The sequence below is a fragment of the Salmo salar genome, chromosome ssa23 (genome assembly GCF_905237065.1).
Source record: "Salmo salar chromosome ssa23, Ssal_v3.1, whole genome shotgun sequence".
NCBI lineage: Eukaryota > Metazoa > Chordata > Actinopteri > Salmoniformes > Salmonidae > Salmo > Salmo salar.
Genome location: NC_059464.1, coordinates 24,328,265 through 24,344,702, shown reverse-complemented (window position 1 = coordinate 24,344,702; position 16,438 = coordinate 24,328,265). Strand labels below are relative to the sequence as shown.

Here is a 16,438-nt window from a genome sequence, read left to right as displayed (position 1 = left end):
GTGTCACAGCTGGCCGTGACTGGGAGACCCACGAGGCAGCGCACAATTGGCCCAGCATCGTCTAGGTTAGGAGAGGATTTGTGCAGGCCGAGATTTCCTTGTCCTGCGCTCTAGCAATTCCTGTGGCGGGCCGGGCGCATGCACGCTTACACGGTCGCTAGGTGTACAGTGTTTCCTCTGACACATTGGTGGGGCTGGCTTCCGGGTTAAGCGGGCATTGTGTCAAGAAGCTGGGTCGTTTTTCGGAGGACGCATGGCTTTCGACCTTTGCCTCTCCCGAGTCCGTATGGGAGTTGCAGCGATGGGACAAGACTGTAACTACCAATTGGATACCACGAAATTGGGGATCATTTTTTTTAATGTCTCGCGAGCCGGATAGAAGTGCCCGGTGGGCCGTACTCCCCCCCCTTTCTCTAAAGGCTAGTTAGTGTCAATGCTCTATGTAATATTGTTGAAAGGTTTACAGAAAGGAACAGACATTTATAACATTTTCCTATATGATGCAATAAACTGAAAATGGGACTTTATTACTTGTAATCATCTGCCAATGGAAACTATGTCATCATAGTGTCAAAACATTAATCACCATAATGTAAAATGAATGTGTGAGTCATTTATATTCATAAAAAAATGCTGCGTACATGATTAGGAAAGTGCATTAAGTAGTTCTCAGAACATTGCTGTAATTTTTGGGGATTGTCGGACTAAATCTTTTTTTTATAATTTTTTTTTATAACCAAAATGTCTTCATTTCCAAAAAGTCGCTCTCTTTCTGTATCCCTCACCATTCCCTCCGCTCACCAATGTGTCTAGATGTTTTGATATTTGAGGACCTCTGTCGTTGACTCCCCACAACCTCTTGTCAACAGAACTGCTGTTGAATCAGCAACATAGTGTTCAATAGACACTTCATCTGGGTTTCACAGACAATAAAATCACATTTCCAAATGACCTGTACATTATGCTAAAACATAGACAGTTCTGCTTTAGTAGCCTTAATGTCCATTACCATGCCAACTGTATCAGGGAGTCAATCTTCTTTTGTAGCTCAATGTGTCCGTCCAGGTTTATGAGTAGAGATTTGCTGTTTTCAGTCAGATTTTAAACCTGAAAATTAGTGGCGGTTCAGGCGGCATAAAAACATGTTTTGAAATCCTCTGTTGGAATGGTTTCTCTGTTAGAGGTGTTGGGAAGGCTTTCCAACACTCTCTTTTCATACAGAGTCAGTTTATTTTTCAATATAGTCCTAAGTGAGTCTTTAAATATGAGTTGTGAATTATAATTCCACACCTCCATTTATTTATCATTTACATGTCAGATTACACATATACTTTATGCAGTGCTGCTCAATTATTGCTGCTCTTTCTTGCTAATTCTTGCTTTCAAAACGGTTTTGGAATATATATATATATATATACTGAAGAAAAATATAAACCAACATGCAACAATTTCAAAGATTTTACTGAGTTACAGTTCACATAAGGAAATTAGTCAATTGAAATAAATAAATTACGCCCTAACCTATGGATTTCACCTGACTGAGAATACAGATATGCATTTGTTGGTCACAGATACCTAGTAGGGGCGTGGATCTATAAAACCAGTCAGTATCTAGTGTGACCACCATTTGCCTCATGCAGCGCGACACATCTCCTTCGATTAGAGTTGATCAGGCTGTTGATTGTGGCCTGTGGAATGTTGTCCCACTCCTCTTCAATGGATGTGCAAAGTTTCTGGATATTGGCAGGAACTGGAACACGCTGTTGTACACGTCAATCCAGTGCATCCCAAACATTCTCAATGGGTGACATGTCTGGTGACTATACAGGCCATGGAAGAACTGGGACATTTTCAGCTTCCAGGAATTGTGTACAGATCCTTGCAACATGGGGCCGTGCTTTATCATGCTGAAACATGAGGTGATTGTGGCGGAGGAATGGCATGATAATGGTCCTCAGGATTTCCTCATCTCTGTGCATTCAAATTGTCATCGATAAAATGCAATTGTGTTCGTTGTCCGTATCTTATGCCTGTCCATACCATTCACAACTTTTATTGACAATTTTGATACCTTCTGGAAACAAAGCTCATATTTCAAGGAGAATGGGATCCACCCAAATCATTTGAGTTCCTGGATCCTTTCACAGCATTATAAGGCTGCATTGAAACAATGACTTATCATTGACCCAAGTAATGTATGTGATATCAGTAGAGAGGTATATTTTTGGGGTGATTTAAATATTGACTGGCTTTCATCAGGCTGCCCACTCAAGAGAGAGTTTCAAACTGTAACTAGTGCCTGCAACCTGGTTCATGTTATCAATCAGACTACCAGGGTAGTTACAAACAGCACAGGAATGAAATCATCAACATGTATTGATCACATCTTTACTAATGCTGCGGAAATTTGTATTAAATCAGTATCCAAATCCATTGGATGTAGTGATCACAATATAATTGCCATATCTAGGAAAACCGAAGTTCCAAAAGCTGGGCCTAATATAGTGTATAAGAGGTCATACAATAACTTTTGTAGTGATTCCTATGTTGTTGATGTAAAGAATATTTGTTGGTCCGTTGTGTGCAATGACGAGCAACCAGACACTAGACACATTTATGAATCTGCTTATCTCAGTTACTAATAAGCATGCACCCATTTAGAAAATTACTGTAAAAACTGTTCAATCCCAGTGGATTGATGATGAATTGAAAAATGGTATGGTTGAGAGGGATGCAGCAAAAGAAATGAGAAGTAATTCTGGCTGTACAATCGATTGGCAAACGTACTGCAAATTAAGAAATCATGTGACTAAACTGAATAAAAAGAAGAAGAAACTACACTATGAAACAAAGATAAATGACATAAAGAATGACAGTGAAAAGCTATGGAGCACCTTAAATGACATTTTGGGCAAAAAGGCAAACTCCGCTCCATCATTCATTGAATCAGATGGCTCATTCATCACAAAACCCACTGATATTGCCTTTAACTATTTTTTTTTCATTGGCAAGATTAGCAAACTTAGGCATGACATGCCAGCAACAAACGCTGACACTATGCATCCAAGTATATTTGACCAAATTATGAAAGACAAGCATTGTAATTTTGAATTCCGTAAAGTAAGTGTGGAAGAGGTTAAAATTATTTTGGTCTATCAACAATGACAAGCCACCGGGGTCTGACAACTTGGATGGAAAATTACTTAGGATAATAGCGAATGATATTGCCACTCCTATTTGCCATAACTTCAATTTAAGCCTACTAGAAAATGTGTGCCCTCAAGCCTGAAGGGAAGCAAAAGTTATTCCCCCTACCTAACAATATTAAAGCCCCCTTTACTGGCTCAAATTGCCAATCAATCAGCCTGTTACCAACCCTTAGTAAACTTTAGGAAAAAAATGGTGTTTGACCAGATACAATACTATTTCACAGTAAACAAATTGACAACAGACTTTCAGCATGCTTATAAGGAAGGACATTCAACAAGCACAGCACTTACACAAATGACTGATGATTGGCTGAGATAAATTAATGATAAAAAGATTGTGGTGCTGTTTTGTTAGATTCAGTGCGGCTTTTGACATTATCGATCATAGTCTGTTGCTGGAAAAATGTATGTGTTATGGCTTTACACCCCCTGCTATATTGTGGATAAAGAGTTACCTGTCTAACAGAACACAGAGGGTATTCTTTAATGGAAGCCTCTCCAACAAAATCCCCAGGGCAGCTGTCTAGGCCCCTTACATTTTTCAATCTTTACTAACGACATGCCAACACTGAACAAAGAGCTGCATTAGTCTCAGAATGGGTGGCAAGGATATGTTAGTCCTAAATATTTCAAAAACTAAACTTTTTAGATTCTTCTATTAGAAGTGTTTAGACTCTTGTTGTTCATGTTTTGCTGTGTTCTAGTGTACTATGGAATGTATTGCTTTCTTATTCTTGACACTTCGCCCAGACATATTTAAGGTTAGAACTACCTTTCTAAGTGTTCTGATACTTCTAGTTTGGAGTTACATTTTTATGATAACATAGCTGCAGCATTTCACTTTAAAGTGTGTATACTATTGCTTACTAGGTGTGTCCAATCAATTTTAACCACTCCCCCTTCTAATTAGGGTTAATTGGAAAAGCTGTTAAACAGAGAACATTGTATTATTTCTTTGTACACCCTGATGAAGGCCATGCAGCCGAAACGCGTCGTTTTTTTAAAAACATTGTTTCTATTGAACATGCCATACTAATAAAGGCATTTTAATCAATTATATGAAGAGTGCATTGGTCCTCCTTTCTTTTTGAAGACTGCTTTGCACACTCTTGCCTGCATCTAGCTGATCTATCATGTAATGGTTTGTCAAACAGTTGCAAATGTGAGTTTCTATTGGACAAATTCAGGTATTTTTATCCCTGTTTCGTTCCGTTTGGTTCTGTTTAAGAAACATTTTTCCACAGAATCGGCAGAATGAATACACCACTGATCTCACGCAAACACAGTTCACTTTCATAGCAGCGACATAAAAACAGCATGATCACTTTGCTCGTTGTATATATATAATGTTGTATATATAATTCCTTCTCGCAACTATCTACGTGCTCTCCTCCTCTAACCTTTTGCCTTTGCTTGTGGACTTCAGTGCACAACACATCAGCTGTCTGTGACCAGGCGAAAAAACCTTTCCAAGCCAAACCTTCCTATCATGACTGCTAAACGCTTCACACAGCCTTCACCATTGTCACGTCATAGTCAACACAGCTACTAGAACAAACGCATGAGTGAACCTGCTAGAATCATGCAATACAGTGTACAGTCAAAAAGCAGTTTAGCAGTTACACCGGCAGGCCCCGGTGGCAATAAATTAATCAAACCAAAAGCTTACTTTGACTTGGAAAAGTTCCAATGTTGGATAGCCATAGCCAGCTAGCTAACATAGCATCCCTCTCTGTTTGAGCCAGGTGTTTAAGTAGGCTAAACTAACTAGCTGCATTTCTAGCTAAGTGAAAGTGAATTAATTTGTTAAAAACTGTTCAACTATTGTCTTTCTCTCTCTTTGAGTCAACTACTCACCACAATTTATGCACTGCAGTGCTGGCTAGCTGTAGCTTATGCTTTCAGTACTCGATTCATTCTCTGATCTTTTGATTGGGTGGACAACATGTCAGTTCATGCTGCAAGAGCTCTGATAGTTTGGAGGATGTCCTCCGGAAGTTGTCGTAATTACTATCTAAGTCTATGGAAGGGGGTGAGAACCATGAGCCTCCTAGGTTTTGTATTGAAGCCAATGTACTCAAAGGACAGAGCTAGCTCTTGTGCTACCCTACAGAGTGCAGCTGAGACTACTGTAGCCCTCCATTGCAAACAGTGTGTTTTAATCAATTATTTGTTGACGTGAATATACACTGCTCTAAAAAATAAAGGGAACACTAAAATAACACATCCTAGATCTGAATGAATGAAATAATCTTATTAAATACTTTTTTGTTTACATAGTTGAATGTGCTGACAACAAAATCACACAAAAATAATCAATGGAAATCCAATTTATCAACCCATGGAGGTCTGGATTTGGAGTCACACTCAAAATTAAAGTGGAAAACCACACTACAGGCTGATCCAACTTTGATGTAATGTCCTTAAAACAAGTCAAAATGAGGCTCAGTAGTGTGTGTGGCCTCCACGTGCCTGTATGACCTCCCTACAACGCCTGGGCATGCTCCTGATGAGGTGGCGGATGGTCTCCTGAGGGATCTCCTCCCAGAGCTGGACTAAAGCATCCGCCAACTCCTGGACAGTCTGTGGTGCAACGTGGCGTTGGTGGATGGAGCGAGACATGATGTCCCAGATGTGCTCAATTGGATTCAGGTCTGGGGAACGGGCGGGCCAGTCAATAGCATCAATGCCTTCCTCTTGCAGGAACTGCTGACACACTCCAGCCACATGAGGTCTAGCATTGTCTTGCATTAGGAGGAACCCAGGGCCAACCGCACCATCATATGGTCTCACAAGGGGTCTGAGGATCTCATCTCGGTACCTAATGGCAGTCAGGCTACCTCTGGTGAGCACATGGAGAGCTGTGCGGCCCCCCAAAGAAATGCCACCCCACACCATGACTGACCCACCGCCAAACCGGTCATGCTGGAGGATGTTGCAGGCAGCAGAACGTTCTCCACGGCGTCTCCAGACTGTCACGTCTGTCACATGTGCTCAGTGTGAACCTGCTTTCATCTGTGAAGAGCACAGGGCGCCAGTAGCGAATTTGCCAATCTTGGTGTTCTCTGGCAAATGCCAAACGTCCTGCACGGTGTTGGGCTGTAAGCACAACCCCCACCTGTGGACGTCGGGCCCTCATACCACCATGCTCTGGACACTACGCTGACAGACACAGCAAACCTTCTTGCCACAGCTCGCATTGATGTGCCATCCTGGATGAGCTGCACTACCTGAGCCACTTGTGTGGGTTGTAGACTCCGTCTCATGCTACCACTAGAGTGAAAGCACCGCCAGAATTCAAAAGTGACCAAAACATCAGCCAGGAAGCATAGGAACTGAGAAGTGGTCTGTGGTCCCCACCTGCAGAACCACTCCTTTATTGGGGGTGTCTTGCTAATTGCCTATAATTTCCACCTGTTGTCTATTCCATTTGCACAACAGCATGTGAAATTTATTGTCAATCAGTGTTGCTTCCTAAGTGGACAGTTTGATTTCACAGAAGTGTGAACTTGGAGTTACATTGTGTTGTTTAAGTATTCCCTTTATTTTTTTGAGCAGTTATATTTAGTGTAGCTTTATCTAAAAAGGATAACTTTTTAATGTTTGACTATATTTATTTTTATGAAATTCACTGAGGAAGATGGTCCTCCCCTTCCTCCTCTGAGGTACCTCCACTGATGCATTTGCAGTTTGTTTTGGTTGCCTCGGATTATGTTATGCCCAATAGAAATGAAAGGTAAAAAATGTATTGTGTCATTTTGGAGTCAGTTTTATTGTAAATAAGAATAGAATATGTTTCTAAACACGTATATATTAATGTGCATCCTACCATGATTACGGATAATCATGAAGAAATTGTGTTTAATGATGAGTGAGAAAGTTAAAGAGGCATAAATATCATACCCCCTAAATAAATGCTAATCTCTCATCATTACCAATAACAGGGGAGGTTAGCATTTATTTTGGGGGCATGATCTTTGTGCATCTGTAACTTTCTCACTCATGATCATCACAAAGGCCACCATAGGAGAGCTTTTTAAAGTAATATGCAGATTTTTCAAACAATTTCATAGGTGCAGATTTTCATAGGTGCTTAAAATATATTGATCAAAGAACAACAATAATAAAACATTTTGAAACACTAAGACTAATTTCAGTGGCAAATGTTGGAATATTAAACTATTGTTTATTCGACGTGGTCTGTATCTGGGTCTTACCTTCATACTTGATAGTTATCGCTTAACAACTGTCATTACATTGAATCACTATGCTATTTAAATCAGTCTCATTTGGCTGTGTCACTGACATTTCAATGCACACTAGAGAGCTAGGGCTTTTTGCAGTGATACAGTGATACACAAACGAGGTTCAAATACAGTATTCCATCCACACACAACTGTGTTCATTGTGTACACTACACAACCAAGAGTATGTGGACTCGTAGTCGGCTTTCCAATTCATCCCAAAGGTGTTCGATGGGGTTGAGGTCAGGGCTCTGTGCAGGTAAGTTAAGTTCTTCCACACCGATCTCGACAAACCATTTCTGTATGGATCTCGCTTTGTGCGCAGCGGCATTGTCATGCTGAAAGAGGAAAAGGCCTTCCCCAAACTGTTGCCACAAAGTTGGGAGCAGAGAATCATCTAGAATGTCATTGTATGCTGTAGTATTATGATTTCTCTTCACTGGAACCAAGGAGCATAGCCCGAACCATGAAAAACAGCCACAGACCATTATTCCTCCTCCACCAAACTTTACAGTTGGCATTATGGGCAGGTAGCGTTCTCCTGGCATCCGCCAAACCCAAATTTGTCCGTCGGACTGCCAGATGGTGAAGTGTGATTCATCACTCCAGAGAACGCATTTCAACTGCTCCAGAGTCCAAATTCTCGACACCACTCCAACCAACACTTGGCATTGTGCATGGTGATCTTAGCCTTGTGTGCGGCTGCTCGGCCATGGAAACCCATTTCATTAAGCTCCCAACGAACAGTTATTGTGCTGACGTTGCTTCCAGAGGAAGTATGGAACTCGGTGGTGAGTGTTGCGAACGAGGACAGATGATTTTTACATGCTACGCGCTTCAGCAGTCGGCGGTCCCGTTCTGTGAGCTTGTGTGGCCAACCACTTCATGGCTGAGCCGTTGTTGCTCCTAGACGTTTCCACTTCCCAATAACAGCACATACAGTTGACCGGGGCAGCTCTAGCAGGGCAAAAACTTGACAAACTGACTTGTTGGAAAGGTGGCATCCTATGACAGTGTCACGGTGAAAGTCACTGAGCTCTTCAGTAAGGCTATTCTACTGCCAATGTTTGTCTTTTAAACACCTGGCAGCAACGGGTGTGGCTGAAATAGCCAAATCCAATCATTTGAAGTGGTGTCCACATACTTTTCTATATATAGTGTATGTCGTAAAACTGTCAGTTTTACGATATATAGCTAGAAGGTTTGAGTGTATCTCCTACTGATAGGATGTTTGACCTGGATTAAAATAATAAAGGAATGGTAATGCATAAGTCATTTTTCTTTTCTGTGAAGTGGACCGATGAGGCTCAAATGAGTCCAGACCTTTCATTTCTGGCATCAATCATAGGGGGCTTTGGGAAGGAAGTGTTGGGGGAAACCGTAGAGACCATAGAAGTATATAAACCCAAAATGATTAGGGTCTGTATGGAGGAGAATGTGATGGAACTGGGTTAAAATAATGATTATAAACTGGGTGGTTCGAGTCCTGAATGCTGATTGGCTGACAGCCGTGGTATATCAGACTGTATACCATGGGTATGACAAAACATTTATTTTTACTGCTCTAATTACATTGGTAATCAGTTTATAATAGCAATAAGGCAACTTTGTGGGTATATGGCCAATATACCATGGCTAAGGCCTGTGTCCAGGCACTCTGCAATGCGTCGTGCCTAAGAACAACCGTTAGCCTTTGTGTATTGGCCATATAATTGTGTGTTTTATTTTAGGATAAAAACACACACAAAAACAAAGCTAAATGAAGCCACCTTATTTTACATTCTCCCTTCATGGCTGATTTCTTTCTCATAGGCTACCTCTGTATAAAAGGGATTCAATCCAGCCACCAGCCTTACTTTCTCTGTGCACATTGTGCAATATCCAGTACATCTCTCTCTCTCTCGCTCAGAAAGGTGAAAAGGTCATGATTGTGGTCAGGCTATAGCCTATGTTAACAGGCAACGCATTGTGTCAATGTGTCTGTTGGATAATATCATGCCAAATCATATGCAATGATCCGTTTTATATGCAATGGTTTTATTCCAACTATAATACTAAATAGGCTACAAACAAATGTTAAAGAAATCCCGGTGCGCGCTAGTGGTGGATATTTTTGTCCCATACCACCCATTGCAATGCGACTTCACAAAAAAGTAGCGTAGCACATGAACCCGAACCTATGCGCCAATAACCCGCCTGTTTGATAACGGAGAAATCACTGCATCCTCCTCCACGAGAGCAGACACGGACGAATGTAGTTTTACAGCTGGGGAAATATTTATTCAGAACGAAGCTTTTATTTCAAAGACATCTTTCGTATTCGTGTTTCTGCCTCTCTTAACAAGGTTGGAAGATATCTATGGAAATCACATTGATTCAGAGTTTCAAAACTAAGTCAAGTGTAATGGGTTTATTGTAGGATTAACTATGGGAGTTTATATCCCGGAATCTAATACAAGCTCCAACTTCACTCCCGGCAGCGACTCGGCCACAGTCCACGAAGCTGGAGCGGCTCTCCCGGGCTATATGATTGTGATCCTGGCCGTGCTCATGATAACTCTGGTAGTCGTGGTTGTGGCTGGTAACGCACTTGTTATCCTGGCTTTCATTGTTGACAAGAGCCTAAGAAATCAAAGCAACTACTTCTTCCTCAACCTTGCTATTTCAGATTTTCTTGTTGGTGAGTAGTCTGCCTGCCTGCCTGCCTGCCTGCCTGCCTATCTATCTATCTATCTATCTATCTATCTATCTATCTATCTATCTATCTATCTATCTATCTATCTATCTATCTATCTATCTATCTATCTATCTATCTATCTATCTATCTATCTATCTATCTATCTATCTATCTATCTATCTATCTATCTATCTATCTATCTATCTATCTATCTATCTATCTATCTAGTAGGTCTCTGTTGTGGGATAATGCCAATGATTTGTTCATTTGCGTAGTTACAGTATATAAGACACTGTGAAGTGCCATCATAATGGATAATACATGTGGAAATATATGTTTTTTGGAAATTATCTTTGAAAGTTCATCATAGCAAAGGATTTTTAACTGATTTATACAACTCTTAAAATAATTCATGATGGTTCCTGAATGCAAATTGAAACACATCTTTGGCCATTATTTATACACACAATTCTGCCACTTGCCAACAGGCTTGTTTTGAAGTTACTCAGCTGTGAAAATTAATTCTGGCATTGATTATGGAGCTATGCAATCATTGTTTGGGGATCAGTCTGTACACAGTGTGTATCCTTGCAGGTGCCTTCTGCATCCCTGTGTACATCCCCTACATCCTGACAGGCCGCTGGATGCTGGGCAGAACTCTCTGTAAACTGTGGCTCCTCATGGACTACCTGCTGTGTACTGCCTCTGTCTTCAACATCGTCCTCATCAGCTACGACCGATTCCTCTCCGTCACCAGAGCAGTGAGTATAGAGAGCCACTGTACCACACGAAGGCATGCATGGACAACATGCACCCACATACACCCAAGAATGCAAGCATGCACACACATTTGCACGCGTACACAAATGCGTTTTCAAATTTAGCTACTGTATGTTTTACTGTTCATGTGTCCATCCTTTCCTCACTGAAGAGGTTCACTAGGCCTGTTACCAATACAGAGATCCTGCAGAATGGGTTGACGACCACTGGCAGTAGGACTTTAATGTCTTGTTGGGATCCACAGTGTTGGGGTGGCAGTGACTCTGAATGAGCTCTGTTGGAAATCCAGACTGAGTGGGTTGGTCCTTGTGGACCAGCGTGCTACTCTCTGACCTTTTGTCTGCTTTTGAATGCTAGATAAACTATCCCTGGATATTCTAGTCTGAATACTAAACTGGACAATGGTTCACCTACCTTGCATTCTTGTCTGTGAGTTTGCAGCTAACATTGAACGTTATCTACATATAGGGCTCTATTCAATCCGTATCCTGGAAAATCATCAGTGTGATTGAAATTTAAAGGCAATGTTCCCACGTTAGCGGAATCTGCATTCACGGTAAACGCTGCAGATGTCGGCTCAATAGGAAATTACCTTTACATTTCTAGTGCGCTATCTGTAACACTTCAGCGATACAGATTGAATAGAGCCCATAATTTTGTTGCCCTGTAAGGGGCACTATTCTAATCATGAATACAGCCCAGTCTCTCACTATCATTCATCTGAAATGCTAGTTTTGGCAAATTAATACTGTTCATGACAGAGTTATGAACTAAAAAGATTAATGTTTCTTACATGGGACCAAGACTCTTACCAAAACATTTTGGACAGACTACGCAACAACAAATGGCGCCATGTTGTGATCTAAGAGGGGCTTTTGTCACTTTGTAACTGCTATAGCTAATTTCCTTCTGGAATTCATACTGAACAAAAATATGAACAATTTCAACTATTTTACTGAGTTACAGTTAATTTAAAATACATTCATTAGGCCCTAATCTATAGATTTCACATGACTGGGCAGGGGCGCCGGCATGGGTGGGCCTGGGAGAGCATAGGCTCACCCACTGGGGAGCCAGGCCCAGCCAATCAGAATGAGTTTTTCCCCACAAAAGTTCGTTATTATAGACAGAAATACTCCTCAGTTTCATCAGCTGTCTGGGTGGCTGGTCTCAGTTGATCCCGCAGGTGAAGAAGCCGGAGGTCCTTGACTGGCGTGGTTACACATGCTCTGCATTTGTGAGGCCAGTTGGACGTACTGCCAAATTCTCTAAAACGACGTTGGAAGCGGCTTATGATAGAGAAATTAACATTAAATTCTCTGACAACAGCTCTTGTGGACATTCCTGCAGTCAGCATGCCAATTGCACACTCCCTCAAAATTGAGACATCTGTGGCAGTGTGTTGTGTGACAAAACTGCATATTTAAGAGTGCCGTTTTATTGTCCCCAGCACAAGGTGCATCTGTGTAATGATCATGCTGTTTAATCAGCTTCTTGAGATGCCACACCTGTCAGACTGATGAATTATCTTGGCAAAGGAGAAATGCTCACTTATCAGTATCTAGACACACCCATGACAGAAAACAAAGAGCTCTATTCAATCCGCAATGTGAATGTTCAGCTTTACAGCATGATTGAAATTTAAAGGTAATGTTCCAGCTTTAGCGGAGATTGCATTCACGGTAAACACTGCATATGTCGGCTCAATCGGAAATGACCTTTACGTTTCTATCATGGAATCTGTAACACTTCAGCGTTACAGATTCAATAAAGCCCAATAGAGCCCAAAGTCAAGTTGTTCAGTTTCATGACACAGCCTGACTCTCATTCTCTTCTGGCTTCACTGACACACCATGGAGAAAAGGGCCCTTGAACCCTATTACCGAAGGAAATAATACCTTTCCCATATGTCCAAATAATGCCTCAGGTGCTTAATGTGTGGATCCAATAAACATCTACAAATTGAGAGATATGTATGGATTATGCAGATTATTACTTATGTATTATAATTATTTTATGATTGTTATATATGATTTTATTGTGAAGTATTGTATGGTCTTTTTTTCACTTCACCACTCTACTCACAGGTGAAATACAGAGCCCAGCAGAGCATGACCCACCATGCTGTGGTAAAGATGGTGACTGTGTGGGTGTTAGCCTTCCTTCTCTATGGCCCTGCCATCATCTTCTGGGAGCTGGTCGTGGGCAAAAGCATCGTCCATGCCGATGAGTGTTTCGCTGAGTTCTACTGCACCTGGTACTTCCTATTCATTGCGTCTATGATTGAGTTCTTCAGCCCGTTTATCTCTGTGGCCTTCTTCAACCTGAGCATCTACCTGAACATCCAGCGGAGAAACAAGAGCAGGGCTATCCGTAAGGAGGACACCAAGGCACGCAGCAACAGGGGCAGTCTCAGGGACGGGGGTGCTGCCTTGACTGTGTTTTTGACTTGCAAGGCATCATCGAGCAAGCCAGCTGCTGTTTCAGCTGTGATAGAGAAGGACGAGGAGCTGTCGCCGTCCTCCAGTGGGGAGCCTAGTAGCGGACACACCTTCATGCAGAGTAAGAAGGGCCCCACTTGCAGGATCACTTCCAGGCCCCTTCAATCCCCCACCGGGCCCTCCAGCAGGAGCTCACAGGGCTCCCGCCTCTCCCGCGACAAGAAGATTGCCAAGTCGCTGGCCATTATAGTGTGCATTTTTGGGATCTGCTGGGCACCCTACACCCTATTGATGATAATCCGAGCAGCCTGTAGTGGGCGATGTGTGGAGCACTACTGGTACGAGATTACTTTTTGGCTCTTGTGGCTGAACTCTGGTATTAACCCTTTCCTGTACCCTCTTTGCCACAGCAGCTTCCGAAGGGCCTTTGCTAAGATATTGTGCCCCAACCGGCAGTCTGTCCAACCTCATATTGAGACCCAGTCTTGCTAGTAAGACAATGTATGGCTGGATGAGAGTCATACTGGAGTGAGAAGACTACTGCAAATGGATGTGGATTGTCAAACATTCTGGATGTTGTGTATTTCAAATTTCAGCCATGAATAGGACTAACAAAACCTTTTTTAGTTGCTCACTATAAAAGGGTATAAAACATAATGAAAAAAGTGATTACTGATATCCCTATGTTTTGTTTGAGATACATCAAATCCTTCTTTCCTACTTTTTCCACTTCACTTCAGGCTTCTTTTCATTGAAAAGTTTAAAGTTCTTAGTCAGAAAAGTCTGTATTGCCTTCTCCCGCTAGAATGAAAGATATGCATCTTCTAGTGATCTATTGATAGGACAGGCACCTGTCAGTCACAAAGCGAGTGATGACAGGGAAACTGCTGGTTTGTCAGTCTGCTGTCTATCCCACCTCTCAATACCTGTGTTAATTTTGTGTGCTGTGGTTATCACGGAGGAGGGAGAGCATGATGCTTCTTTATCTCCTGTGAGCGAATTTACACGTTCCCATGTAATTTAAGTGGTAACGATGAGTTTAAATCCACTTAATTATTGTTTTGTGTGTATTTATTTTCTTTCGCGTGTTTCAACTTTCGTATATCCAGACATGGAGTCATGGCGCATAGGCTATTTATTGTGATTTGATTGACGACCGAACAGCAAGTGTTGACTAGTTTATAAAGCTGTCGAACTGACTGAATAAAGTCAATCTCCAATATCCCTTTTCTATTCATAAATCATACACCGTAGTTATAAGTCCATGGTATCACACCATGACAAATAAAACAAAGATCTTGTTTGTATTTTTGGAAGGTGGCCCATGTACTCCCCCTTCACACAGGTGGTGACCCTTGTGACCTAAATAATTATTGTCCTATTTATAAACTTTCTTGCCTAGCTAAAATATTAGAATCCTTGATGAATTCTCAGCTAAGATCTTTCTTATCTTTGATGTGTATTCTAAATCAGTTGGGTTTTAGACCAGGTCATAGCACAATCTCTACTGCATACCTAGTTATACATTATGTGGTTAACTGCATGGATAAAAGGCAACATTATGCTGCCCTCTTCATTGACTTGTCAAAAGCTTTTGATACTGTTGATCACTCACTGCTAATGCAGGGCTTTCCTCAATTGGCCTAGACCGGGCTGCATGTAACTGGTTAAAAAATTACTTGACAGATAGAACTCAATGTGTATTTACTGATGGTGTTAAATCAGGTTTCCTGGATGTTATGAAAGGTGTCCCGCAGGGGTCGATTCTGGGTCCTGTACTTTTTAGTGTTTACATTAACAATATCTACTTGTCTGTAAAAAATGCAGATGATACTGTTGGGTATGCTATTGTCCCCACGGTTGACCAGGCTCTATCTGAACTACAGTCTGCCTTCATTGTATTACAGAAAAACTTTATTGACCTGAAATGAGTATTGAATGCAGGTAAAACTAAGTATGTGTTGTTCTCTAGAGAGCATAAAAATAACTCTGATGATTTAAGCATATGTACTTTGGATAGTGTCCATATTGGTTGTGTCCCTGCTTACAAATATCTGGGCATCTGGATAGATGAAAAGCTGTCTTTTAAAAAGCATTTTGATGAGTTAGTTAAGAAACAGAATAAAAATAGGCTTCTTCTAGAGAAATAGATCCTGCCTCTCACTAAATAGTAGAGAGCAGATTATGCAGTCGACATTCCTATCGGTCCTACTGTAGACTATAGCGACATCATCTATATGAACACATCTGCCACTTCATTAAAGCCATTAGAGGCAGTTTATTGTGCACTTCGCTTTATTACCAGTGACAATTTTAGTACTCATCACTGTATTCTCTACCAGAAAGTTGGTTGGCCCTCTTTGATGTCACGTAGGTTGATACATTGCTATCTTAGAATTTTTAAAGTACTTTTACAAAAAGTCCCACTGTACCTAACATCTTTACTAAACTTTAGACATACAAGTTACCACACCCGGTCTCAGGGATGGTTAACTCTGGAAATTCCTTTGGTCTCTACTGAGTTAGATAAATCAGCTTTTAGTTTTCTTGCACCTTATTTGTGGAACAATCTTCAAAATGTTCTTAAATGTGATGTTTTGGTGCCTCTAAGACAATTCAGAAAGCTGATTGAGGACCTTATTATTGATGAATGTGTTTGTTTTTTATAACCGTGTTTTTCTTTCTGCTTGCATTTTGTATTTATACTGATGTGTGTATTTTCTGTAATTCAGGTCTTGTCTGTAAAAGAGACCATGGTCTCAGTATGACTCCCTGATAAAGGTTAAATATAAAATAAAATAAATTGTAGGATTCAAAGCCCATGTCCAAGACTTGCCAGTGACCGGTAAAGTGACTTGTCAGTGTAACCTAGTGATGGGTTGTTTGCGAAATAACACCTCTTTTTTAATTTATATTTTAAGTGAATGTCGAGAACCAAATCGCATCAGTGAGAGAGCGTTCGTTTCATTCCCTAATTTGCATACTAGTAGACTACTACTGCTTTTTAGCAATTATCTGGAGATAAATTATGAAAACATTCAATGAAGATGTTGAATCCTCACTGCAGGAACAATAGGTAGTGGGGAG

General features: G+C 41.1%; 1 protein-coding gene across 1 annotated transcript; it reads left to right on the top strand.

The window, feature by feature from the left end:
- The first annotated feature begins 9,439 nt into the window (after positions 1 to 9,439).
- LOC106584301 (histamine H3 receptor) lies at positions 9,440 to 16,168 on the top strand. The gene is made up of 3 exons (XM_014169385.2): positions 9,440 to 10,133; positions 10,725 to 10,891; positions 12,998 to 16,168. Exons 1-3 carry the CDS (start codon positions 9,881 to 9,883, stop codon positions 13,841 to 13,843), a joined length of 1,266 nt encoding a protein of 421 aa, XP_014024860.1. The 5' UTR covers positions 9,440 to 9,880; the 3' UTR covers positions 13,844 to 16,168.
- Positions 16,169 to 16,438: the final 270 nt, after the last annotated feature.

Coding starts and splice junctions, on each gene's coding strand:
- LOC106584301 (XM_014169385.2), top strand. CDS start 9,881: ATGGGAGTTTATATCCCGGAATCTAATACAAGCTCCAACTTCACTCCC. Junction 10,134..10,724: donor TATTTCAGATTTTCTTGTTG/GTGAGTAGTCTG, acceptor GTATCCTTGCAG/GTGCCTTCTGCATCCCTGTG. Junction 10,892..12,997: donor TCCTCTCCGTCACCAGAGCA/GTGAGTATAGAG, acceptor CTCTACTCACAG/GTGAAATACAGAGCCCAGCA.